Source organism: Eleutherodactylus coqui, chromosome 9 (genome assembly GCF_035609145.1).
Source record: "Eleutherodactylus coqui strain aEleCoq1 chromosome 9, aEleCoq1.hap1, whole genome shotgun sequence".
Taxonomy (NCBI): Eukaryota; Metazoa; Chordata; class Amphibia; order Anura; family Eleutherodactylidae; genus Eleutherodactylus; species Eleutherodactylus coqui.
In genome coordinates, this window is record NC_089845.1 from 138,523,495 (window position 1) to 138,535,119 (window position 11,625).

General features: G+C 43.9%; 1 protein-coding gene across 1 annotated transcript in view; it reads left to right on the forward strand.

The window, feature by feature from the left end:
* SLCO5A1 (solute carrier organic anion transporter family member 5A1) overlaps positions 1-11,407 on the forward strand; it is a 120,329-nt gene extending 108,922 nt beyond the window's left edge. The window contains exons 9-10 of the mRNA XM_066579040.1: positions 2,254-2,318; positions 10,299-11,407. Coding sequence (XP_066435137.1) covers positions 2,254-2,318; positions 10,299-10,765 — 532 coding nt within the window. The 3' untranslated portion in view covers positions 10,766-11,407. The remainder of the gene's footprint in view (positions 1-2,253; positions 2,319-10,298) is intronic.
* Positions 11,408-11,625: the final 218 nt, after the last annotated feature.

An 11,625-nucleotide genomic window follows, 5' to 3' on the forward strand; every position in this document is an offset into this window, starting at 1 on the left:
TGCCCATGAGCCTGTTTCCAGTTGACTCATTATCCTGATAGGTAATAGCTACTACATACCAGAAACCCCCCCAATACTTGTTTTTTGGAGATGCTCTGACCAAGTCGTGTAGCCATTACAATTTTGGGCCTCGTGAAAACCGCTCGAATCTGTACACTTGCCCATAATTCCTGCTTCTGTCACATCAACCTCAAAAATTGACTCTTCATTTGCTGCCTAATATATCTCACCCCTTGACAGGTGTCCTTGTTACTAGGTAATTAATGTGATTCACTTCACCAGTCAGTAGCCTTAAAGTTATGGCTGATCAGTGGAGATATAGGGTTTTTTCTGAACACTGTATTTACACCGGAACAATTATTAATAGTGACATTTTCCATGTATCGCTGGAGAATAGTAATATAACTATGGCATGCCATCCCTTAGGATTAACGTCAATTATTAATTGGGCAGTCGGAGCATTAACTCGGAAACTGTAAAATGCCCGAAATTTGACATTTGTGATTGTAGCTTTAGAGGCACACACAGAACGTTACTTTCAGCTACACATGATACAAGTCACATAGCCTGCAAACACATTACATTACCATTCTGCATCATTTCTTTTGTCACCAGCGTCCTGGAATGAACTCTACCAAATATCACAGGCTTTTAGTTTATGTAGCTTCAGGCTGAGGCCCATTTCGCACTGAAATGTTCACTTTAGAAAGTAACTTAAACCACTTTTTCATAATTATTGATTAATCAGAATAAGACTTTATATATTTTTACAAGACATGTTAACACTGTCATTTATTGGCCGTGTCTGCTATTGAAACGTAGCAGCCCTTTCATTCAATGGGTCTGAACTGCAGTACTAGACACAATACAGTGAAAAGAGGGGCGCTTTATTTGGTAAAACTAAGGGGTTATGACTCTCAGTAAAAATGTCTTTGGGAATTAAAGGATTGTCCAGTTCTAGACTATTGATGACATATCTTCAGGATGGATTATCAGTAGTAGATCGTCAGGGGTCTGTCACCAGGGTCCCTGGCCGATCAGCTGATTTTTGCAGGAAGCAGACAGATCTGACCCCATTGCAGTGGCCAAACTTAGTATTGCAGGCTAAGTTCTTATTTATTTCAATGGAAACTTAGGCCAGTGTCACACAGATGTCAGCGAATTTAAGTGCATTTTTGCATGCGAATTTGCGAAATGGGCATTGCATAATTGCTTGCATGTATGTGCTTTACTGTACTTGTTATAAGTGCAAGTCGTGTGCATTTGCAAGCATAAAAACACGCATCCATTCTCCCATTCATTGAAATGGGCAGTTGGTGTAATTAGTTTAACTACAGTGATGCGATATTTGCTTAGCGATTCTATGCAGGGAAAAGATCGCAGCATGTCCTTTCCTTTTGTGATATCGCCCATTGTCTTCAATGGGAGAAAATCGTGATCCCCTGCTGCACCTGTGACAGCCGCGCCGCAGAATTCCTTCAGCCCCGCAGTGATGTGAGGCTATTTCCATGTGAATACGTCTCGCATCCAGGGGTTTCCACATGAATTGTGAGGGCGATATCGGGCCATGATGTTGCGACTGCCAGTATAAAAGAGCCCTGACTCTTCCTAGCGGTTCTGTTGGCTGAAGCACAACAGTGCCGCTAGACTTAACCTAGGAACTTTGACCTGGTCTGACACGTCACTCAATGTATCAAACTCAAATTTTATGATTTTACGGTGGTGGTGAGGATGGCACAAATCTGATGACACCAAAATCATCCACCAAAGGTCACGCAAAGGGGTCAAAGTGTGGTGCACGAAAAAGCCTGTAGGCTTTTTTATATTAGATACGTGCCAATACACAGAAAATAGAGCATGCTGCATTATTTTTGCGCAAACAAAATGCTTATGAAGGAACTTATTGAAATCAGTGCAATCTATTCACTGCATATTGTGTCCGCAAATTGTTCATGTGTAATATGCTGCACAAATACGTTTGTGTAAATCCGGCCTACGTCTGCAATACCAAGCCTCTCCAGTGCCATGTGAATGTAGCTGTCTGCTTCCTGCCGAAATCAGCTTAGTGCTGGAGTGCACCAGGCAGGCAAACAGCGGATCAGCTGGGATCCTGGGTAACTGACCCTTGTTTGTCGTAAAAATAGGCAAGCGATAATTTCCAACTAGTCACCCTTTTTCACATCTCTTGTAGTTTATTATATAGTGGGTGAATTAGTAACATCTCATGTGTTACCTTCTTGTTTTGTTTTGCAGGTCAGTAGATGAAGGAGAGCGGCCGTTTGCATTAGGAATGCAGTTTGTTTTGTTAAGAACTCTTGGTGAGTACTAACGGTATGCTACTACATTTAGGGCCCCTTCACATTGGTGGGAAAAAAACTGTACAATTTGTGTGCGATGCGAGAGTGAGTGAAAAGGCAGAATTATGAAACCAATGATTTTCAATGGTTTCCTTCACACTTGCGATGTTTTCACTGATGCAATCTTGCAAGAGAAAAAAAATCGAGGCGTGTCCTTTCTTTCTGCGATGTCCGATTTTTTTTTCTTTTATTTCCCATGCTTTTCTACGGAGCCTCTTTTTTATCGCACAGCACAAACTTGCGATTTTCATGTGATGCGTTTTTAACATTAGAAAGTCTCATTGACTTTCGTGCTAAAAAAATTGCAGCAAAATTGCATGCGAAAAATTGCGAGCGGCAGCAAAAAAATAAGACCTGCTGTATCTTGTGTGTATTTGCGCACCAAGGAGCCCCATAGAGGTTTATGAGAGGTGCGCAAACACGCATATCTGTCTGCACAGTTATGCGCTAAACGCTGTGCATGCCCGCAAAATGTGAAGAAAATGCAAAGAGACGTTTCTCCACTTTATTTGCAGTATTTGATGTATTGGTCATTTATCAAAATTTGATGTGTAGTGGCAAAACGGTTGGGCTGGACAGTTTATATACCAGTAGCGGCTCGTTTCACACGAGCATTTTATCGCAGCAATTTTGCCACAATAAGACACTGGTCGAAAATCAGGTGAAAGGCAGTGAGCGTCGCTCTTCACCAAGGCAGGAACGGGGATAAATATCTTTAATTGCTTCTCTTAAATACTCACTGTAACTAAAAGGCTGAAATCTGCTGCGGATCGGCAGCTGAATCCGAATGAAATTCCGGATTTTGACTTGTTTTTCAACGCAGAAATGCTGTGGATTTCGTTGTGGATTCATAGCATTTCCGCTACATGTGAATGCACCCTAGACAGCTTTCATAAGAGTGTGGTGCCGGGCTACTTTTCCATGGCCCACCCTGTGTATTTGTCACTTTTTGTGCACATTCAGGGCTGGGGTGCGACTTTACCTTCTGCAGCCCCTTTAGTGATGCCCCAACGCCCTGTACATCCATTTCGTGAAAGTACTTGTCTAGTTACCCCCAGTCCGGAGCTGGTAGTAATGATATCCTTGCTTGCTCATTGGTGCAGGTTTTACTAATGTAAGCCAAGAGCAGCGCTGCACTACTGACGGTGATCTATTTTCTGAAGTCCATTTGATTGGCCTCATAAGAATGGCATTTGTCAAGAATTGGACCTCAAAGTTCGTGCATGTGCGCCGTATGTAAATGAGGCAGAGCGGCGCACGTGCAGATGAACTGTCCCTTTTGTGGGAAGTTTTGCATATGCGCCAGCTAATGACTCTGCTTGCGTGAGACTTGTCAGCGCTACGTGGGTCTGAGGAGGTGAGCAGGGCGGACTTCAGGGACAAACAAGCTGCTAGCAGAGACAGTCCAGCACACCCATCGGACCGCTCTGCCTCATTTACAGTGCGGGAGAACTTTGAGCTCCAATTACTGATATATGCTTTATCAGACCAACCAAAAGGACGTCAGAAAACAGAGTACTGTCAGTATTGCAGCGCTGCTCTTGGCTTACCTTAACATAAACTGCTGACAAGTCTCCTTTAAAGCGATCCTGGATTATAAAAATGGCCACACCAGCTTCTCTTACTACCTGATGTACACTGAGTATTAGTTTGCATCATTAGTCTAAGACACTACACCCCATTGGCTAGTGCTGCCTACATGAGCAGTGCTGTCCAGTCAGAGCAGCTTGCAGTGTCTTAAACTAGAAATGTATGCTATGCGCAGTGTTCATCAGGGAGTAAGAGAAGCGGTTTGGCCATCTCTGTTTCTGCAGGGTCACTTTAAGGTCCTGCACCAAAGATGAAGCAAGAGGGTTATTACTCCCAGCTCCGGACTAGACAAGCGTTCTCACTAATGGCACAGCTACAGTAAATGGATGTGTGAGTGTAAAGCCTGCTGACAGATTCCCAGAGCTTGTTGACATTTATGCCATAAATGTCTGATCGGTGAGGGTTTAATCATCTGAACCCCCACTAATTAGGGGAATGAGGGTCCTCTCTTCCAGATTGCCTCTGTAAACCCTTGCAAAAGTGGAGGAAGTCTGAAGGTCTCTCTACAGAAAATGTACAAATTAATATTTCAGATTTTTCCTAGAAGTTCCATTTCAAGAGCATGTACAAGATTAGAAAAGAAATAGCTGCTTTCTTTCAAAAACAGCGCCTCACCCCTCCACAGGTTGTGCGTGGTATTGCAACTCACCTCCATTCACTTCAGTGTAGCTGAGTTGCCATGCCAGACACAGATTATAAACCGGTGTGGCACAGATTTTTTTTTTCAATCCTGGAAAATTTAAAGATTGTGTCAAGATGCACAACAGCACTATGAGAATGTGGGGCTCAGGGCGATTAGCCGATCACCACGACTACTTGCATCCCTGGCAAGCAGCGGATTTTGCTGGAGGAAGCCATGGCTAGCCTTAAACTTTCACTAGCATGTTGTATTACAGGACAGCCATTCACATGATAGACATAGAGGGGTCCTCAGCAGAAGATGAAGGGGATGCCATCTTGGCTTAACCTCTTTATGTAGTAGTCTGAGTATCCATAGCTGCCGTCCCCTTCATCAGGACATAGTTATGATGGAAGAGCTGAAAGGTGGCAAAGCAACAGACATGGAAGAAATAACGTAGCAGGTGGGCATCGCCCAAGAGTTATGGCTCAAGTAGCATTTTTTAGACTGCAATGAGAATATTGCTCGAGAGTCAATCCCCATATTGCCCATGTGGAAAGGTAACCGAGTAATCCCAAAATGTCGAACGAACTCTGCGCTATTCTGTTCAGTAAAATGCCAGCAAGCATGACGGAAGCTCAATGACCTCATTATAGTCAATGGACTCTACCCAGCGCCACTTCGTTCTATCACAGGGTGGATCCGTTCTTTTCCCAGGATTACCGTAATAAAAAATCCAAATGCAGATTTCCCTCAAAAGTCTTTAAAAATTTATTTTACTGCATTTCCTTAAAAGATTTCTTACCGACATATCATGTATGTTTCCCAAAAAAATTGCACGTAAAGAAAGTACAACTTGTTTGGCGCAACGCAGGGCCTCAGACCATAGCGTCACTGCATGGTTATAACAGCTGAAGGACAAGCGGCAAGGAGACAAAAACAATGAAAAAAGTCAGGCCATTGCATGGTTATCAAAGGGTTAAAAAAAATCTATACTGTATTTGAGTAGATACGCATCTCTAGCTTCTATATGGATTATTGTCATTGTAGATTTCATCCACTAGGAGGTGCTGTTAAGCTGTTGATTTGTCAAAAAAAAAGAGACCCTGTAGATTCTGTTTAATTCTACCAATTGGTAACAATCGTGAATACATGATCGGACCATCCGTATAAAGAAATACGAATCCTAAAACACTGAGACATATTAATACTCAGTAACGGTCTATATAGTGCATGGGGATTTTTCTTCTGCCCGTATTCCACCATGTAAGATAACAGATGTAATTGTGGTCAGCGTGGTATATGTGGACATTCAGTATCTAATCCGTTTGCACTAAGGCTGCTCTCACACATGCATTCAGAAAACGCAGCGCGAAACCGCGGCATTTCTGCTGTGATTTTGTGCAGCATTTTCTCAAAAGCATGTTACAGTGTTTTGGGTAATGAGGTGCATTAAAAAGCGCTGTGTGATTGTTCTCAGTGAGAGAAACCAAGCAATCTTGTAGGTATGATACCTTTTAATGGCTAACAAAAATACATGATGTTACAGCGAGCTTTCAGGGATATCTCACCCCCTTCGTCAGGCTATTGAATCGATATCCCCGAAAGCTTGCTGAAACATCATGCATTTTTGTTAGCCATTAAAAGGTATCATATCTACAAGATTACTTGGTTTCTCTTACTGAGAACAATCACACATTGCTCTACTGGCTAATATGGTACCAAACTTCATTTTAACCCATTAAGGACCAGCTGCGGTAAATATACGGCGCCTGGTCCTGGGCTTAAAACCCCACCGATAGTAAAATTATGGTGCCGCTTTAAACCTCCTGCTTTGCAATCAATTAGAGGCAGGACTGGTTATCAGCTGTTAGTGACAGCTGATAACCCAGAGGAGAAGGCAGGAGGGATATTTAACACTTCCTGCCTTTTCCTTCCCCGAGTACACAGCGCTCATTGAGCACTGTGTACTAGAAAGTGGAAGTTGAAGGGTTTCTTCCACTGCAGGAGCTGGGGGGTCATGTGACCGCCGGGGTTCCCTGCTACAGCAGAGCTGGATGGTCATACTAGACCCTGGCCAGCTCTGCCAGTGACTAATGTCACTACAGGGGATGTTTTCCTCTGTAACTGGGGCATGCTGCGAATTGCCCCGATTCTCCGTGGCCAGCCTGTCAGATAGGACTGACCGGCGGAGAATCGGCAGCGGTTCCCGCGGCGGAGATCTGCCGCGGGACTTCACATCGCCCGTGGACAGGGGGCCTAAGTTGTAAGAATCTGATGATGATTCACACAGTGGAAGGTGTTACAGGAGGTGTAGCAGGGGGTTGTCTAAAACAAAGCTTTTTCCTAAAAATAGATTCCCCATGGCAAAAAAATCTAAGGGCTTATACTCACCTCTACTGGCTCCCCGCACGGCCCCCATCGGCACCTGCAGGTATTTGTTTACAGGCTGCAGCAGCCTGTATATGGGATGTCACAGGCTGCCGCAGCCAATCTCATGTCTCTGCAGTTGTCTCATGCCCACTGGCATAGAGCAGGCGCGATTCCTTTAGTATGAAGCCGTACAGCCTCTATGCACTTCATAGATGAAGTGTGATAAGATTTCACAATATGAACATGCTGTATACCACTGTATGATATCGGAGGCATACAGAGGTAGAGTATAGGGCTCATGGACCTCTATGGGAAATGGCCAGGTACATGAGCCTAATAGCAGATTTATCCGTGTGAGTTTTTAGGACACCCTTTCTGTTATTCCAACTTTTTTGTCCCTTTATTTACTTTTATGATCTGTAAATGAGATAAATCATAGGAATAGAAAGGGTGGGGGTTTGACCTCTGTTGTCACATCATGCATGTGTGTCCCCGAAATAGATTGTCGTGGTCTTATGAACGCACACCAGGGTGATAGCTCTTCTTCTTGATGGTTCGGTTCATGTTCATGTATACAGCCAACTTTCCGAACAAGAACAGGGACCTGAGATCTCCTCAAGCTCAACAATGGTCAGGATCCCAGAAGTTCCATGCCCACCTACCAATCCTGCTTGAGAAGGGAATAGTCTTAATATTGCTGCAGCCAATGAGAATCTAGAAACGGCATAGAGCAGTTCTTTGTGTGTTTTCGTAGTCCCAGCTAGCAGTGGCCACTACGGTGAGCCAGGATGGGGTCGGAGGGACCACCATCTATCAGACATTTATGGCATATCCTGTGGATATACCATGAATGTCTGCAATGAGAAAGTCCAGCCTATTTTGGGTCTTGCCCCAAGGAATTGCCAAGGAATTTTTTTTTCACCGTTTCAAGAGTGATAACTTTTTCATTTCTTCACCTGGATACTTAGATTATTCTTTAGTCTGCCTTAAACCACCAGTGATTTTGGCATTGACCTGTTGAGCACACTTGACCACCAAGGATGCTAGCATTAGCTTTTTAAGTCCCTGACCCACCATGGAAGCTGACATGTTTCAGTAGACCACAAGGGATATTAGAAAATAAGAATGAAGCCTTGCCCTCCAAAATTACACCAATTTTTTATCTAACTACTAATTTTGGTGGCAAAGGTGGCAGCTCTTGTCCGCAGACATGTTTGATGGAGGCCCTATTCACACTTGTGAGTTTAACATCCAGTTTCTATCCAAGATTGCAACTGATATAAATTGGACAGAAGTTGTACCCATTAAAGCGATTACGCTCATTCGTGTACGATTTTTTTCAAGCCTCATGTTAAAAAATCACAGCATGTCCTAATTTGGTTTGTTTTTACACAGCAGTATCACCCATTACGCCTCTAGCACCTTACCATATTGTGGGCCATTTGCTGTCCATGTTAATTGATGGACAACACACGGCCTCATTATAGGCCAATGTGTCCATGCATATGGCCGTTTTTTTTTCACGCACCCTTTGACTTCAATGGGCCTTTAAATGGCATTAGTTGGGCCGCCTTCCTTTTTTTTTTACACACATGAAAAATGGATCACACCTGCATGACACTCATGCGTTAAAACCACAAAAATGTAACAAAAGCTGATGTAAGATGGACATACCGCATTTCCTCAAAAATAAGACCCGTCATATAAATTTCTGCCCAAAAAGAGGCGCTTATTTTCAGGGGATGTCTTATTATATTTACCTAGTAGGCTCGGTCCAGGTCTCTCCCATTGCTCTCCAGAGCTCCGACGCAGTTCTTGCAGTCTTTGGCCACCAACAAAAGATCACTTCCTGGTTACGGGATTCATAAATCCCACCTCCAGGAAGCGATGGCTCTGATTAGCTGAGCAGTGCTCAAGAACCAATCAATGCAGCGATCGATGAACCAATGCGATGGCTGTGATTGGTTCATCGAGCGTTGCATTGACTGGCTGAGCAGCAGTCGAAGCACTGATCACAGCCATCACATTGTGGAGGCGGGATTTATGAATTGTCTGAGCCGCGGCATTGATTGGCCAATTCATAAATCTCGCTTCCACAACGCGATGCCTGTGATCGGTTCTTCAACCGCTGCTCAGCCAATCAATGCAGCGCTCGATGAACCAATTACAGCCATCTCATTGGTTCATCGATTGCTGCATTGATTGGTTCTTGAGTGCTGCTCAGCCAATCAGAGCCATCGCTTACTGGAGGTGGAATTTATGAATCCCGTAACCAGGAAGTGATCTTTTGTTGGTGGCCGAAGACTGCAAGAATTGCATCAGGGCTTCGGAGAGCAGCAGGAGGGATCTGGACTGAACCTGCTAGGTAATGTATTCCTTTTTTTAATGTAATGCAGCTAGAACTTATTCTTAGGGTAGGGCTGATATTTCAAGCCTCTCTGAAAATCCTGTAAAATCAGTGTAGGACATATTTTCAGGGTAGGTCTTATTTTCAGGGAAGCAGGGTACTCTCGCAGTGACATCAGTCAGTTCTTCACTGACCATAATCCACTCACCCGCATGAATAAGGCCTAAGTCTATGTATGCAGAATGGGAAACATGAACAGGGCTCACTGACCAGGGTTTGTTTTACTCATCAGATATATGTCAGGTAGACAAAAATGTATGATACTTTTTTTTACTAGAAAAGGATTAGATTTCAAAAATTTGGATTTATAACGATGTAGTCACAGGCTGTACACTTTGCACCAGTGCCAAGACTCATTACTGGATACCTAAGTATTAGAGATGAGCAAGTATACTCGCTAAAGGCAATTGCTCGAGCGAGCATTGCCTTTAGCGAGTACCTGCCCGCTCGAGACTGAAGGTTCGGGTGCCGGCGGCGGGCAGGGAGCTGCGGGGGAGAGCGAGGCGGAACGGAGGGAAGATCTCTCTCTCCCTCTCTCCCCCCCGCTCCCTCCTGCTGACTGCCGCTACTCACAGCTCCCCCGCGCCGGCACCCGAACCTTTCGTCTCGAGCGGGCAGGTACTCGCTAAGGGCAATGCTCGCTCGAGCAATTGCCTTTAGCGAGTATACTTGCTCATCTCTAGTAAGTATCAACCTGAAGACTGTACTTGGGGGTCTAACTTATATGATAGTTTTGCTTAGTGATTTGTGTTTTTCGTATATATTATAACCATATAAGTAATGACACCAGTGATCTATAATATATGGGCATAACGGTATGTGAACTAGAACCGTGCAAATAGCTCTACATATCCCAGTGATTACATTGGCAGCGCACATCGGTTTAGCAAGTCGTTTATTGTGTAAAAAGATGCAGATTTCTAAATGTTCCAATGTTTTTTTGTTGTTGCAGCTTACATTCCTACACCAATCTACTTTGGGGCTGTTATTGATACTACTTGCATGCTTTGGCAACAGGACTGTGGCGTCCAAGGTTCCTGCTGGGAATATAACGTGACATCATTTCGCTTTGTTTATTTTGGACTGGCAGCTGGTCTGAAATTCTTAGGATTCATTTTTATATTTTTGGCTTGGTATTCCATAAAACACAAAGAAGATCAGTTGCAGAGACGAAGGTGGCGGGCGTCCCCAATAAGCACAGTCAGCGAGATGATCGGCGGTGCTAGAGCAGAGCCAAATTACGAGCGAGCCAGATCTTGTCCTGCCTTTGGCGCCAAGGAGGACACAAATGAAGACGGTAATATGGACAAAGGAATCCAACACTTAGCACAAACCTACCCCGGGCCTTTCCCGGAAGCAATAAATTCATCCTTTGAAATTTGTCCAGAAGAGAGCCGAGTTGAGGCGGAAACAGGATAATCAAATTCAATATGGCGCCTTGTGCAACACGTGCCTTTTACTGAACTGCGTGCATATGAAATAAGTGAAATCACATTTTGACCTGCAGCTACAGGGTTATTGAGGGCTGGTTACCTCAACTGTTCTTTTACCCACTCCACTCTAATTATGGAGGGTTTTTTAAATTGTTAGTGATGTATCTTTGCTCCACTTACGCTTCACTTCCGTCACAGAATAATGTCAGCATGAAACAGCACAGTTAGAAATCCTCATGGATCCGCTTTAGTGAATGAGGCAGCGGTATATGTAGAAGATAGGGGCGCCCATAGCAAAGATTAAAATGGGCCTCATTATAATATTTTTTCACCCAGGACAGAAGGGCCTGTTGTTTGATTACTCTCCATGCCCCAACAATAATCATTCAACCATCGTTTTGTAGCTAACAGTGGAGGAAGAAGTGCTAAAGAGGTTATTGCCACCCAATAGCAAAAGGGTTGGCATCTTCTCTTCCAGGTCCCCGTAGCGCCCAAATGGTCTACCTCTGTTATATGGACACATGCAATGGCTTGCTGCTAGTTATCTTTTCACATTGCTCTTTGGTCTGAAGACCAACTTCTTGAAGGTTCTAGTAAAATGGTTTTCACAATGGAATGGTTGAACTTAATGGACTTTTGCCATTTTGTCAACCTTTCTGTGTAACCGTGTTTACATGCTGGAAGATGCAGTTGTTCCGTATCGGCTTTCAAGCAACCTCTAAGTTTCTGGTTGGAGGTTTTCAGTATATACAGGATCGTAGTAGCTAATTTGTGTCAAAGTGCTGCTTCTTTCTTACTGTAAAGATTCTCAGTCCTGATTCATCTCCGAATCATCCATGAGTGAAT